The sequence below is a fragment of the Tupaia chinensis genome, unplaced genomic scaffold (genome assembly GCF_000334495.1).
Source record: "Tupaia chinensis unplaced genomic scaffold, TupChi_1.0 Scaffold000292_1, whole genome shotgun sequence".
In the NCBI taxonomy this organism is placed as follows: Eukaryota; Metazoa; Chordata; class Mammalia; order Scandentia; family Tupaiidae; genus Tupaia; species Tupaia belangeri.
Window position 1 is genome coordinate 578,062 of NW_006159777.1, and position 15,993 is coordinate 594,054.

Consider the following 15,993-nt stretch of genomic DNA (forward strand, 5'->3'; position numbering starts at 1 on the left):
CGTGTCCTGCTGATAGTGTATATGATTTTTATTTTCCAAATCCACAATTTAAGTCCAGGTGGGAGGGAATGAGTCAGAGAGAAATACCATTGCTCTCGGCTGATGACAGCAGCGTAATCATTTGTATTTTACCCAACCTGCAAAATGTCAACATATTAAAAAAAAAAAATGCAGACATTTCACATTTCATTCCTGATGAGGTTCCTTGTCGTTCACCCGCACCCCCACCTTCCTCTGTCTGAATCATTGACATCTGGCTATTAGCCGAAGCATTTAGAATTTAACACCGAGCGTTCAGGGAGTGCTGATGTCAGCACAGACTCAGCCTACGGTTCTGCGTAGACTACAGTCCTGTCCCTTTCAGGTTTATGATGAGCTGACAGATTTGAATTAACTTCTGCTATGAACTTCTTAAGCTTTTGTCTTTGGGCTAAGCACAAATCAGGGAGCATTACTGAGAACCAAACAAAGATGGTTGCCTTTTCTTGTTTCTCTATCTGCACTTCTTAGCGTCCCAGCCGCACTGCAAAGCCCGGTTTATCTTACTTGTAAAACAACACGGTGCTGTGTTTTCTGCTGTAATTAAAGACAATGGAGGAAAAGTTCCCTTTGAAGGGAAACGATGCACCTTCATCAGCCGGCGCTGCTGAAAATAGGTTTATGTTTCGCCAACAAGTGTAACACATACATCCTCTAATTAGATTTCCTCGCTCCTCTTTTAATCACCAAGAACATCATTATCCTTTTGGTTCCTCATTAGGAAGGTCACACAGTTCATCATTGTGCTTATGAAACCTATCTGAATTTCAGAACAAAACTGTATCCTCTCAGGCTTCAGATATTTCATTGATCTCACTGCTATCCAACCAGTTCCACTTGCCTGTGAATGGCTTTCTTGGTTCATTTTTGTTTTCTAATGCCATCATCCTACTACCTGCCATCTTAATAAAATTACACTTCAAGAGCCCACCGTTGCTGAGGAACGGTGCCATATTTTCATTATAATGGCAGAAAGAAATACCAACGACATATTCCAACACCTTTACACTCGTAATGTACACTACATTTTAAACTTTGAAGTCTCTTGCAAGCAAGGTCTCATCAGGAAACTCATATTTTTCTGGGAGCTTTGAGCTGAGTTTGGGTACTGCGATTGTAACACCTGCCACTCAGGAGGGCGCCCAGCCACCCTGTGTATACCATAGCAGGTGCTCAGTTTAAGGGTGGCTAGGCCTGATCTTCCCAGATCTTTGGTAGGCATGGCTGGATTCTGGTTTAAACCCTCCACCAAATTCACTTCTTAGAGAATCGCATGCTTCGTATACTTAATTCGCCAAAGCAGGTAGCCTCTTGAAAGCAGCCGTTAGTCTATGTGCCCATTTGTTTATTTCTGAGCGAGAGGCCTGCTGGGTCTCCCATCTGGCCACACAGTCCTGTTTCTCCCAGTGTGCAAATCACTAGGCCTTTACGTCATCTTTCTATTTCTGAAATTTGTTTTTTGATCATGTCTGTCTGTCCCTTTCCTATGTGCTAAAGACTACCTTATTTTTGTCTGTCTGTCCCTGAGGTATTTTGTTATTGTCATTGTTGTCATTCACAGCTTGCTGTGTGGCTTTGCATCCTTATTTCAGCTTTTATTTTCAAAGATGCTCGACTTCAGACATGAAGGAAGCAATTAATTTTTAGCATTGAAAAGGGTGAAGGAGGAGGGACTGGAATAATGAGGAAGGGCATAATGACATGGTCTCACTTTCAATTTATCCCTGCAAAATATTTAATTAAGCCTGATATTTGTAGCAGCCATTCTAGTTGAATTGAGTCATTGTTAACCATAAATAGAGAAAGATTCCTGAAATGTGGCATTTGCCCAAAGAAAGAATAGGGTTTCTAAATACGCTGCCTCAGAATAACTGGCCTTTACTAAGGGACTTCTATCTATGGTTAGCAGCTACTTCTGGTCTTTCCAGAAGGACCCGAACTATGCTAGCCATGGCCAAGTTTGCTTTCAGTTGGTATTTGGCAATAATTTTTGAGAACCCAGCGTACCAGAGGGTCTTTATTTAAAGCAGGATCCCACACAAGATGCTCCTTTAGGGATCAGCAACTACCATCCTGGTTCTAATTCACCTGATACAGTCACCCTTAGGTTGGTGAGTTTAGGCCCCATGTTAACCAGTCCTCAGAGTGACACTGCCTGGGTGCATAGAACCGCCCTTCCCCGATTTACACATGGAAGACACTGTTTTGGAGAAGCTGGGTGTCTTGTCCAAAGTCGTCCTGCTAGCGAGTATTCAAATTCACTGCTGCCTGAGTCATAAACACAATCCTTTTAAGACTATCCAACAGGCAGGATGTTCCTGAGATGAAAGGGATTTAGGGCCATTTGTTCCAAATGGCTTTCTTCCCAGAATCTGTGAGAATTAAAAAGAAAAAATGTGTCTGTTCGCTTATGTGTTTATTTAGACTAGGACGAGGATGTGCTAGGTCCAACCGGAGTGTAAGCTCTTTGAAGGTGGAGACTGTGCCTGTACTTTTGTTGTTATTGTTTTATGTTTTTCTGAGAAACACGTGCAGGGCCTGGTACGGGGCAGATACCCAATCAGTACTCGTGGAAATGAAGGGCTGTGCCTTCGCACCGCTGGCCTGAGATCTGGTTTCTGTGCGGGACGGACCCTTGGACCTTGCCATGGACTTGGCTTTGGGTCCCTCCCATCATCCTCTCCCAGAGCCCTCCAAGCCAATGGCCTCTCTATTTCACCTCTTCACTCACTTTCCTACCCAAACCTCACCCCAAGTGCAACACATGTGCAGAAGATCTAAGTGCACCAGAGTTAGCGTCAGCTAAGACATGGGACCTGGGGAGGTTCACAGCCACCGCTCCAGAGCAGCAGTGACCACAGTCACCTGTACCAGTCACCACACTAGTCCCATGAATCCTCTCACATTATTGTTACCTCTATTTTGTATGGGAAAACAGAAAGTGCCTTTTCTAGGATCATATAGCCAGTAAACCAGAGGTAGGATTTAAACCCAAATGAGTCTGACTCCAGTTTCCAGGATTAGTTGGACGTTTTAAGGGTCAGAACCTTCACCGCACAGACAAGGCAGAGAGGCCATCCAGGCAGTCTACTGAGAGAACTGTCCCTGGGGTTCCTAGTGATGTGTTTCCATCTAGTCTTGCACTGTCCCTGCTCGCTGGTCTTTCTTTCAATCCCATCTCTCTTTCTAACCCTGTCCTTTACTCAGGTGCATTTCAGGGTCAGTTCTCTGGACTAGAGCACGCACATTGAAAATCTCCCTCACCTTTTCAAGCCCTGGAATCTAAGGTTTAGATAGGAACTACCTTTCTTCCTGTCTCCACTAAACAAAGTAGCAAATCCCGACCCTGTTTAGTGCATCACAGCTGGGTCCCTTCGGGTTACCAGTACCTGGAGAAGTTCCAGCAGCAATTATCTGAAGGAAGCATGGTGTGGGCAAACTCTACTCAGCCTGCCTCTGAAGACAGGTGTTCAAGCTTTAGTGCCCCCATGCTGAGCTCTGGGCAAAAAGCTTCTTCATGGGCCAGCAGCCAGCTTCATGGTTCGGGCCCTAGACCCAGTGGCTTGAAAATTACATCACGCATGTATGCATGTGTGCCCAAAATCCAGAGAGGAGAATGGGGGAGAAGGGATTGCAGCATGGCCATCCCCTCTCTAGGCCATTTCTCACTCCCCTCCTCTCTATTTAGCGCACACATCCTCTAGCAAAACTAAAAACAAAGAAACAAGTAAGCTGCTGCTTCAATGCCATCTTTCTCTGGAGCCAGGGTACTTCTGCAGATCCTCTGAGATAATGTTTGCAAAGCCTGTGAGTCCCTGAGCCACACCACAGCAGTCACACAGCAGCAGCATGCGGAGAGCACAGAGAGGGTCTGCCTCCGTCAGTAAACCGCTGTGGCACACTCCCCTCCCCGGTGCTTTCTTCCCCCCATCTGCAGTCAAACGGTTACTCTAAAGGTGCAGGTAAAGAACTGGCTCAGTGCCAATGGCTTTTGCTTCACACTTCTTCAGCCAAGAGTGGTAGGAAGATGGGATCCACACTCTTCCTGCTCAGAACAAAGCCCGAGAGCCTTCCTGAAGAGTCCCCACTGGGTGGCACTTGGCTGGGCTGTCAAACCTTATATGTGTTAGGGTCCTGCATGAAGAAAACAATGCTGGTTTTAATCTCCCTCCGAGTGGATCAGATTAATTCTCTGGCTGCAAAAGCTGGGCCATTTCTCATAGGCTGATTGAGCAAAGATACTTTGGCAACAAGTTGCCTACAAGACGGGGGCTCCTCATACCTGCTGAAGAATAAAGCCTCCCAGAACTGCATAGAAATTATGGCCAGAACAGGGAAACTTCAGGGTCTAGGAGCGTGCCAGGAGGAGATGACATCTGGGGCCAGAAAGCAGAATAGGATGGTTTTGAACACCTGGATATGGCTGCTGGCTGCTCACCAGCTGTTCCTTCTGGCACCAGGCATGAAGGATCCAGGCATATACTCAATGCTAGGAGTCGAAAGCCCTTGGCAGTCATTAAGCCCTACCTCCTCTCAGCTTGCGGACGGGAGAAACAAGGCACTTACAGAGGTGGTCAGTGCAGCTAGGGGAAAGCTGAGACACACAGAGGAACTGGATTTCCAGCCCAGGGTTCTTCTTGCCCCACAAATGATCATTTTCCATAGACAAGTAGAACTGTAAGGTTCAAGGACTCAGGCTCTGGAGACGGTAACTTATTTCTAATCTAGCTCCAGGTGTATAAATTCTATGACTACAGTCAAGACATTCTATTTCTCAGTTTACCCACTTCCTTTTTTTTTTTGGAAAAGTTTTTGCTATAGGGTGTGTGCGCTTACCAGAAACAGAGAAACAGAAAGCAAGAAATCACCCCCCAGGGAGGATGGCCACACCACAATCCCTTCTCCTCCATTCTCCTCTGGGGATCTTGGGCACACACGCACATACGCCTGGCATGAGTTTTAGCTGCCAGGTTCGGGACTCAAACCATGGTCAGCTACATGGGAGTTCAGTGACATAGCCATTACACCAACTACTGGTCTCCAGTTTACCTATTTCTAAAGTGGGAATGGCAATAGTGCATAGCAGGGCATTGTGATGATTACCTGAGTTAAGATACATCTAGCTTTTAGAATCATGCATACAATGCAACCCTATGACAGGAATTCACACTCTCAGGACCATCCTGGGTGAGCGGAGAAGCCTGTCCATCCACTGCATCACCCTATGGTTTCACCTCTCTGAAACAGTCAGCAGAAGCCAAATGTGGTTGCAAACCCTGTACCCAATGAACATCAAGCATCTTGTAGCAACTCCTGCACACCATCAGAAATAGTTCCCTTTAGGATTCTGCATCCTTCTCTCTTCATACCTCACTTTTCCATGTCTTGCTTTTCCATATGTGTCTCCTTTCTCTATGCTTACCCTCCTTTACTTTAGCTACACCCAGCTTTTTGCTGACAGTGTGACACTCACAGATACGCATAAGTTCACTGGTAGAAACTGGAAAAGGATGATCCCTACCCTAAAAACCTCTCTCAAGTAGGGCGTATTGGGGTGTCAAATGTTGCTGAAGTCAACACAAACATAATAAGTGAAAGACTTATACATAACACACATAGGCACTTATATATAACTACTCTTGTATGTCACAAAGTAAAGGATTTTTTAAAGAAAAGTACACAGAATAGATAGGTAGATAGAACTCTTAAAGAAACATGTGAACCTTACAAATCTGTATTGCTCTTTTCCTTATAAACTTTAAAAATGTAAATCATTCATCTTTTGCAGAAGACAGTGTAGACAATTACCTTGAGCTTCAACTCAGACATTTTGCAATCAGTACATTCTATAGGCCAGTATGATTCCTTGGGATGTGTGCGGGGACTGCTAGAACCCTCAGAATCAGGATACTTCCATACATATTTATGGAGTTCCTGTGAGGCCCAGAGCATAGTGCTAGAATCTAGATCCTGACATTATTTGAACACTCTATAATGAAAATCTAGAGCAATATAAGCCTAATTTTAAGCTGCCAAGTGAATAGGACTCTTTAGTCAGGAAAAGTATTATGTATCTTGTAAGGCAGAGGAAGAGGAGGTATCCAGGTTGAAATCCCTGGGTAGGAATTTATTGTCCACTCACCAATTTGAGCTCCCTAAGCAAAAACTTCCCACCAATCCCTTCCTGAACAAGGCACACACCCATCCTGTAATGCCGACAGGCTAACCAACTGCATGGGGTCCTGCCCAAGGAAACCTGTACCACCTTGGTTTTGTAAAGGAGGCATGCTTTTTCCAGTAGACCTATTCAGTTCTTAAAGAGGCAGTGACATACTGACAGAGATAATAGGGAAGGCATGCCGTCCTGTCTGCATCTTATCTTTGTTGCTCATCTTACGAGAAACCTTCCTGATGGAGTTTGACCCTGGGCAATACTCAATTTTGCTCTCCCTGGGATATACTTTCTTGCTAGCTACTGGTCTTGTTTATGACCCTACATGCTTGCAAATAGGAGGACCAAAGAGACAGAGTTATTATAGGTGCATTTGCCCTGATCCCTTAGAACAGACTAGGGCAATCCAAATTCATATACTCTGTTTTCTTGAGACACAGCAGACGAGAGAGAAGGAGCAGCACTCATGATTCAGTCGTCTTCTCCACGGAACACGGATGGTTCACTAGGCCAGAGAGAGGGCAGAAGGAAGAAGTGAAGGGAGCTCTTTCAGGCTGGTTCCTCAGGTGGTAGTCTGTTCCAGGAGTGCTGGAGAAGCACTGTTGACTGCAGGGATAAGCCCTCTTACAGTCTTTAGGCTCTTGAGGATGGTGTTTTGTGCTTCCTCTGCTGGTTCAGAAGGCCCCTCCATGACACCCAAGTTACTCATGTGGAGGATACCAGGCCTTCCACCTGAACACTGGGACTTCTGCTGCTCATAAATGTCGTCATCCTTTTCCCCTCTTGTTCCTCTCCCCATCACACACACTTCCTGCCCCTCTAGACCTCTCCTCCCCATATGCTTGTCTTCCTCCTGCTCATCTCTGTCTGTCCTGGGCCCTATTCCAAAGAGTACACAGCTAGAGCACCACTCAGGAAGCAGCCATTGGATTCCTCTCTTACCAGAGTCCTGCCTGTTCTCTTAACCATCGAGCCCCCAATCTCAGTAATTACTGTCAGCTCTCCCTCCTCACTTCATAAACCCCAGTCCTTCAGAGAAGGCCACAGAGGTCAAGGCATCCCAGTAGGCATTTCTCATTTGTCCAGACTTGGAAGGGTCACTGGAGAGGGGTGAGGGAATGCTCACAGAGAAGCATGTTCATGTGTGCTTGTCAGGGGGTGAGTATGGTGTCCTTGGGGTATGTGCTAATGGGTCTCTCTTTCCCCTCCACAGGGCCTGGAGCAGTTATTGACGGTGTAAACTCGGCTTCTAGAGCACTGGCTTGCCTCTGGCTTTCAGGGACCCTCTTTGCCCACTTCTTCATCAAGTTTTGATAAGAAACCCTAAGTCCTCTGAGCAACGCCTGCTTCTCCATGTCACAGACTTTAATCTACACTGCGGAGGGCAAACCAGTTTGGCTTCTTTTTATTTGTTTCTGTTCTTCTTGATTTTTTGTTTGTTTGTTTTTCATTTTTTTCCCCTTGATTGGTTGATTTTAGTTTACCTGTTTTTCTGTTTCCCAATTTGAATGAGTGGGGTTGGGGGAGGGTGGGCGAGTTCCACCACGTGTGGGATAATCACTCATTGGTGTGTCCAAAGTGGGGTCTCCTCTTCAACCTGGACCTTCCCTTTCTTCTGTTCCTCCCACCACTGTCATTACCTCCTCCTTCCCCCACATATATCAAAATGTAAGTTCTATTTCGGCAAAAACAAACAAACAAAACGTGCCTCATGATAAACACCCTGAAGACACAACTTGACTCATTACGTAGTATGCAGCGCAAGTTACATCCAAGTGTCCTATTATCTGTGTCCTTTAAGCTCTGGTCATTTTCCAGATTCTAATGTACATAGCCTTCCTTCTGTGTTTATTATTCTCGAATTCCATTAGGGTTCACACCTTTTCTTTATTGGGAAATTATTTCACTATAGTCAGATATATATTTTAAAATCTTGCCATGTTCTCTCCCTACTCTGCCCTGTCCATTTCTTCTACAGCTACATGGATTAGAGAATTAGGAATATGCATGCAACCCCAGACTAAAACTTTAGAAGTCAAATAACCAAAAAAGCGGGAGGCATTTTGAAGATAGTACTTCTCTTTAAAAAAAAAAAAATGCTGTCCAACTTATAAAAATTGATTGATAGATGGCTGCTTACTTAGATTTCATCAAGCTATCTATCAAAGTAATCATGTGGTTATCCATCTATTCTGATGTCTGATTTCTCTCTCCATCCAATTATCTACCCACCTGTGTTCCTCTCTAGAAAGCTATTTACTCTATTTATCAACCCATCAATGTAATTAGCTAACACTTCTTTCTATTTCTCTCCCTCTACTATCAATTCATCACCATATTAATCTCTAATCGTATTGTGTCTGTCCCATTGCATCCATTTCTCCTCTACCATCAGCAGACACTGGCATCTTCAAAATGACCTACCCACTTCTCATGTGAAAGCCAATGATCTCACAGGCTGACAACACAGAAAAGCAATACCGTGTGTCGTGGACTCTCTGCAATGTGCTTTCCCATCGCCCGCAGTAGACACTACTAACAGATGGACCGAAGTAGCAATCCAGTCATCAGTCACTCACTGTTCCCAGAAGAGGCTGTTTCCAGAAACATCTTGGGAAGCAGATCAGCCCTGGAAGAGCCTTGATTAGCATGGTGTTTTTGTTTGTTTGTTTGTTTGTTTTTCTTTCACGCTTGAAGAATGAAGGTACCAACCTTTGTGCTTCTCTCAGCCTTTTAAGAAAGTGCATGTCAGGAAACTATGGGACCTAGTCCATGGCTGGTTTTCCTTAATAGCAAGAATGTAAGAGAAAGCAACGCACATCTGTCCCTGAGCTGTGAAGAGAGCAGTCCAGCCGCCCGAGTGTGATGACTTCCGCTACTGTCTCCTCTCTGTTCCAGTTCTGGTTTAATGTTTGAAAACTATCCAGTAAAAAGCTGATGGAGGCCAATTACGTGGCGGGTGTGTTGACAACTCTGGTATTTGTTTCGGGAAGCTCTTCTGAGTTGAGGGCACTTGAGCAACTGACTTAATTTCCGAGCACTTGATTAACACAACACTGCAAACAGAAGGGCAAAGTGTAAGTGACACAGTTCCCTTGATGCAGGCTGCTCCTCCAGTGGCTTTGGGGAAGAAGGTCCTCAGCTCCTCATGTTCGGAGCAGTCCCAGCCTACAGACAGGAGCTGGCTCGACTTCCAGTATTGTCTTCTGGGACAAAGACTCACTCAGCAAGGGAGCCTGTGGTTCAACAAACAGCACAGAAAACCACCCTGGACTGTGCTGCAGGACAGACGCTGAGAGGGTAAGTCGGGAGCATCCACCGTGGCTTTCTCACTGACCTTCCCTGCCTCAGTCGGAAAACTTGTCAGGTCCAGAGTCTTAGACAATAAAACTACGTGCTGCATCGAGTTCTATCCCTTTAAAGCTTAGCGCCTCCTCTTCTTTCAGTACAAGTGCCCTCTTTGTCTTCGTCCATCACGGCTCGTGCACACGACACCCACATGGGGACACAAATGCACAGATATACATACATGTAGGTGTGCAGGCAAACACAGGTGGTCTTGGCATGCAGAAAGCTTGGCGCTGCTGTAAGACGCAGAGCTGGCGTGAGCAAAATTAATATTACATTTACCAGATGTAGGCAGACATCTGCATTTCCTAGTGAGCTGCCAGGAGCCACACTCTGGGAACATAAGTGACGTGCCAACAGCAGTCTACCGATGCCAAGTTCCAGGGACGATCACGAGCAGGCACAGAGTCAGAACTAAAGGTCAGGCATAGACGTCTCAGATCTGTCGCCACATTCAGCACCTGGAGCCGGGCTGGTGTCAGACCTCGTGCGCGAATTCAGCGTGTTCCTGGAGTGTTCTGTCGATGCTACATCTGTTCCCTTGGAGTAAAATAAGTGTGGAGGATGTGGGAGCCGATGGTCTGGGGGAACACCTGCTTGAAAGGGACAAGCTGTACCTGTTCCTCATTCCAGGACTTGTTCTAAAGGGTGTCGGGGGGAGGTTCAACCTCTTTTGGCCAAGATCATTGGAACCTGTCAAACCAGCGAAGCTGGTCTCAGGGTCGCTATGGAACTCTTCTCTGTCCCCTTCCACTAGATGCTAGGAAGTCTCTCTGCTGGCTACCAAACCCAGTTTCAAAGGAGAATGCCACCGTTAGTCATCTCTCTGGGATCCGACAACAAAGCAAATAAGACCCAGGGAATGGTGGGGCTTCTAGTGAAAATGACTCCTTTTTCGCATCAGACATATTCCAGCTTCTGTGTTGTTTGAGCTACTTTGGTGGGACGGCTCTATGTGACAGTAGTTTTACTCAACATTTTGAAGCATATAGAACAAATGCCTACTAGAGATGATACCAACACTTAAACGCACTTTTCCAGCATTACAGTACGGAGGAGGAGGAGGGTACATGGGTAAGGCCTGCTGGACAGATTCCTTCAGGGTGCCAATGGTGGAGGTGGGCCAGGGACCAGGAAGAAAAGAAGAAATAAGTCTCTCTCTGCAGGTTTTCCACACGGGAAGGAAACCAAATAAGGTTTATTAGGTCAGGTAAAAGAAGTTGGCAATGTAGTTGCTCTGAAACCCTCCCTCTCCTGAAATCAAAGTTAATATGTACTTCCGCCAAAGTAATGCCAATGAAAGTGCTAGTGTGAAGGCTCTGGCTGAGCTTGTTCTCCAGTAGTTTAATGTCAAGTGCCTGATACAGTCATCCGCAAGTCTAAACGGTGTGTTTAGTTTTTCTCATGCTTGTGTTCTTGGGGCCGGGGTGGGGGGTGGGATGTACAGGGGACTGGTGTCAAAACATGCACATCTTTTATTCACAGAGCACTGTGTATGGTTGCTACCCGGCAATCGTGCTCAGCTGAACAGGAGGAAAGGTAAGGCTCTGTGTCAGAAGAGGCCCGAGCCTCTTCTATGAAATACATGCCTTGTTGCAGTTGAAACGTTTTCCAGGTCGGGCAGTTCTCAAAACCTACACAGGAAGTGTGGTCTGGGACTCTAGAAACCCCACAACAAAGACTGGGTTAAAAAGGATCTGTTTCTGCATCAATCCAATCAACTTGCCCTCACCAAACAGGAGTTAGCCTGTTTTATTTATGTCAGCGAAAAAGCAGAGAACCCCGGCCAGTTCCAAAGACAGCTTATCTCTGTCATCGTATCAGAAGTGGCCGTAAGTTAAATAATCCTGTTTTACCTGATGTTCTGGTACAAACGGGAACACGTTTCCTGTGTAGCTCCCTAGGGCTACCACCAGCCACTGGAGCAGGAGCAGAGGGGAGGTGTCCTAAGTGGCGGGGAGATCTTTCCCCAATTTGATCCCAAGTTCTCACTAGAAAAAGAAAATCTGATTTTGCGATACCTGAAGTCAATGACTCCCTTCATATACACAGAAATGAGAATGTAGTCCTCTTTTTGGAATGAGGAGAAACATACAATTTCTGTTTGGGGGGAAATGTGTTTTTCTCCAGCAGCCAAAAAAAAAAAAAATTAATTTTCCATATACCCTATTCCTAGAAACTCTCATACCCAATAGCTTCCCCCCTATTATCCAAACCTTCCGTGTCTTTTTCTTTCAAGACAAATCCATTCAAACAGTTGCAGTAGAACTTCACAGGTGTGTAAGTGGGAAGGCAACTTCCTCAAAAAAATATCATATAATAAGAGCTCCTAATGACCACTAAAAACAAACAAAAATGCCAGTCTCATTTTTCTCATTTCTTACTGAAGAGAAGTAAATGAAAGGAGCAAGAAATAGATTTGCAATTAAAAGATGCGGTGAAAAGACAGAGCTGAACTAGTGCAATCTCGTCTTCAGGTGCAGAACATGTGGAGTCCAAAGAAATGGGAAGTGGACTTCATTAGGTACGATTGTCTTCACCCTGGAAGTAGTTGGCTCAATCTCACTTCTGGCATTTTGAGAGAGGTTCCTTTTTCTTTTTTTTTTTTTTTTCCAGGCACATAATTATTCCCCACCACTAGGTGAAGTAAGAAAGATTGTGAACCCTTTATCGTCCCTTGGGGTTGCATCCTATATTATTTGGCAGATTTATAAAGATACCAATAATAACAATAAGTAATAATAGTTGCCCTTGTGTTAGTTAAAGGGAGCATTTTTAATCATTGAGAAATTTTTGTGACCTGTAAAGTGCAGTTGTGAGGAATGTGTGGGTGTACGAAAATGTATCTGTCAAGTTCAGAGTCCTCTAGATTTAAAAAAAAATAAAATTATGACTTATCAATGGTGCCGTTTTAGCTGTGTCAGAAAATGGGTGTGCCCATGTTCACAATTATTCTTAAAACAAAGCTATGTTCAAATGCTTTAAAGATTTATCACATTATGCAAGAGTATAACTTTGTCAGCCTTCTAGAGTTTTTTTTTTCCTTCTATTTTTCCTCCAAAAAAAAAAAATCAATGAAGACTTGATTTCTGTCAATAATTGTATTAAGGGTGAATATACTACCTGAATTTTGTGCATGTTACATTGTAGCTGTAACCTTTTCTAATTCAGGATGAATATGAGATGGTTGTGATTGTGCAGTGTATCAATAAAGTTTGAAGAAATTTGTAACTTTGGGGGGTTGTTTATTAGGACATCTAGGTGATGAAGAAATGCAAAGTAGCCTGTGCTTTCTCCTACATTTGTTTTAGACTCTGGAGAGTAGTCACAACTGGAAAACCGAGTAGCCTGTCTCTCTCTCTCTCTGTCTCTCTCTCTCTCTCAATACGCATGCTCACAGAAGGCAGTCTAAGGACTTGGCTGTTATACCTTTATATCAAATATCTATGCCATTTGCAAGTAGTGTAAAATGCAGAAGCAGCCTCAAAGACTACATTATATAGGCTAGAGACAGCGGCATGCAGGCTCTGTGGTGTGGCTATACCTGTTTCTAAGGGGGCTGTCCTTGGCACAAGATCCCATACCATGATTCCTTTTGAGAAAAAATATTAGTGAACTATAAGAGAACCAGTTCCCTCCACACACTACAACTTGAGAAGAAAAGCACTTTCACCCAAGGACAAATCAGGTGCTGTTTTCAACCCTAATCTTTTGATCAAGAATGAAACTATTTAAAAATTAAGATGCCAACAGATCATGAAGAGCCTGCATTTCCTGTCACAGATCATCCTGCCTGAATGGGGAGATCTGTTATGTGATACCTGCCATTTCCAGCCCATTTTGTAGGAAGTAAACTGACATGTGCTTCTCTTTGTCTATCCCAAGATGGGGCATGATATTTTCCCTGCATTAGGAGGTTCTTGAGACCTGAAGCCTGGGAAGAAGGTGTGTGGAAAATTATACAGGAGCTCATTGTGAGATTTTCCCCCAAGCTCCAGAGTCAAGATGAGAAGGAACCTGTCTGCAGCTCTTGTGGTGCTGGCAGTCCTGGTAATGCTAATGGCTGGAGCCTTCTATTTCCTTTACAGGGAGTGCCCAGTGTCAGAGGGCCAGTTCAGTCTGCTACACCATCAGCTTGGTAGAGACGAGCAGTACCAGTGCCCACCATGATCACAGAGAACACCGAAGAAACATCGAAATGGCCCCTGGCATTCCTTTAATTTTACAAAGGCAGAAAATAAAATCCTACAAGGTAAAAGAAATCAAAACTTGAATATTGTCTTTTCTAAATACAATTGATGAACGTGGTCACAACATGCTCCCCAGCCTGTACCGCAGGGGGTCCCTGTGTTCTGTGATGCACCTAGGCTGGCCAGTGCAATGTAGAAATTACAGTGATTGCCGGACTGTCCCAATAAGCTCATATGTGAAAGCCATCAGGAAAGACTTCTCACAACTGGAGGAAACCCAGGAGGAGCACAAGGGGACTTCAAAAAGTATATGAAAGGAACTGAAAGTACGAGTTTATTTTGTTGTAATAAAAATGTGAAATCCATAGTTTTTTCATTATCCACATTGTCATAATTTTTTCTTTTTGGAGAGGTTTTTTGCTATAGGGCGCGTGCGCTCACCAGCCAGAGAGAGACATAGAGACAGCGAGAAATCACCCCCCAGGGGGGATGGTCACACTGCAATCCTTTCTCCATTCTCCTCTCGGGATCTTGGGCACACATGCACATGCGCTTGGCGTGAGTTTTAAGCCACCGGGTCCGGGACGTGAACCGCGGTTGCCTATGTGGGAGTCCAGCGACATAGCCATTATGCTAACTGCTGGTTCCCCATTCTCATAAATTTTTTGAAGACCTATTACAGATGAAGATCTCAAGAAAAAAAGTAAAATTCCTTTAAATGCAAGTCGTGGCTGGGTGGCTCCATAAACCACCTCATGCTTTGTCCTGTTAAATATCTGGAAAGCTGCAAGGACAGATGGCAAGGCTGTGCACGCTTGACCTGAGATAAGAAGAAAGCAATGACTTGGGAAGTACCCCTATATCCTATTTCAATAGTTTCCAGTAGAAGCAAGTTCAGGATCTGTACCTTAAAGGAAGAAACAGACCCATAAGTTTAAGCCTGCGAAAGATGCAATAATTCTCAGTGCTCATGTCAAGGCTGCTGCCCATACTACACAGGTTCCATGGTTCAAGTTACAGTGAAACACGATACTAAAAGCAATACCTTTTTTGAGGAGGTATAAAAACAAAGTCCTGGGCAGGCTGTAGGTTGGATGTTCTGACCACCAAAGTTATGGGGCTGGTAGGTGGCTGAGGTAGAGCAGGCACTGGCTGAACAGAGTATCGCAACTCTGAACCATGCCCTTCATCTTCAAGACTAGCATGCAGACAGGCTTTCCCATGTAGCAGAGCCAGGGGTTGGTGGTGTGAACTGCAAAGTCAGAGGGCAAACGAAGCCAAGGAGAAGCAAGGTCAAGAACAAGGGAAGTAAAGGAGGGAGGGGGGGGCAAGGGCAGAGAAGCCATGGCCAAGTCCAAGGGAACTCAAGAGCTAGTAAGGGAAAGGGCAGGGAAGGTCATGGTCAAAACCCTGGTCAAGGCCAAAGGATAGAGAAGACAAGGTACATCAAGGCCATGGTCAAGGACAAGGCAAGTGAGGGACGTCAAAGTCAAAGGCGGTGAGGGATGCCAAGTTCAATGCCATGGTTAAGAGCAAATAAGAAAAACATCAAGGGCAAGGTCAAATAAGGAATGGATATCAAGGCCATGGTCAAGGTCAAGTTCATGGTCAAGGTCAGGAACTAAAGGCCATCAAGGCCACAGTCAAGTTCAAGGCCATGGCCAAGTTCATGGCCAAAGTCAAGTTCATATTCAAGGTCAGAAAGAAGCCATCAAGGTCATGGTCAAGTTTAAGGCCATGGTCAAAGTCAATTTCAAGGTCAGGAATAAAAAGCCAAGGCTACAGTCAAGGTCAAGTTCAAATTCAGAAAAAAGAAAGGCCATCAAGTTCAAAGTCAAGTTCAAGATCAACTTCAAGTTCAGAAAAAAAGCCATTAAGTTCAAGTTCACAGTCAAGGTGAATTTCAAGTTCAGAAAAAAGGCCAGCAAAGTTAAAAAAAAAAAAAAAAAAAAAAAAGAAAGGCCAACAGGTTCAAGAAAAAAAAAAAAAAGGCTAAGTTCAAGTTCAGAAAAAAGCCACCAAGTTCAGGGAATAAAGACCAAGTTCAAAAAAAGAAAGGCCAATTTCAAGTTCAAAGTCAAGTTTAAGGTCAAGTTCAAGTTCAGACAAAAAGCAAGGCTGTCAAGTTCAAGGTCTAGTTTCAGTTCAGAAAAAAGGCCATCATGTTCAAAAAAGAAAACGCCAAGGTCCAAGTTCAAGTTCGGGGGGGGGGGGGGGGGGAAAAAAAAAAAAGATTTTAAACAT

At 44.6% G+C, this 15,993-nt stretch overlaps 1 protein-coding gene across 2 annotated transcripts in view; it reads left to right on the forward strand.

Annotated features, from left to right (window-relative positions):
- OPCML (opioid binding protein/cell adhesion molecule like) overlaps positions 1 to 7,637 on the forward strand; it is a 585,692-nt gene extending 578,055 nt beyond the window's left edge. For both annotated transcript variants that reach the window (XM_006150629.3, XM_006150630.3), the window contains exon 7: positions 7,425 to 7,637. In XM_006150629.3, the coding sequence (XP_006150691.1) occupies positions 7,425 to 7,525 (101 nt within the window). In that variant the 3' untranslated portion in view covers positions 7,526 to 7,637. The remainder of the gene's footprint in view (positions 1 to 7,424) is intronic.
- The last annotated feature ends 8,356 nt before the right edge of the window (positions 7,638 to 15,993 follow it).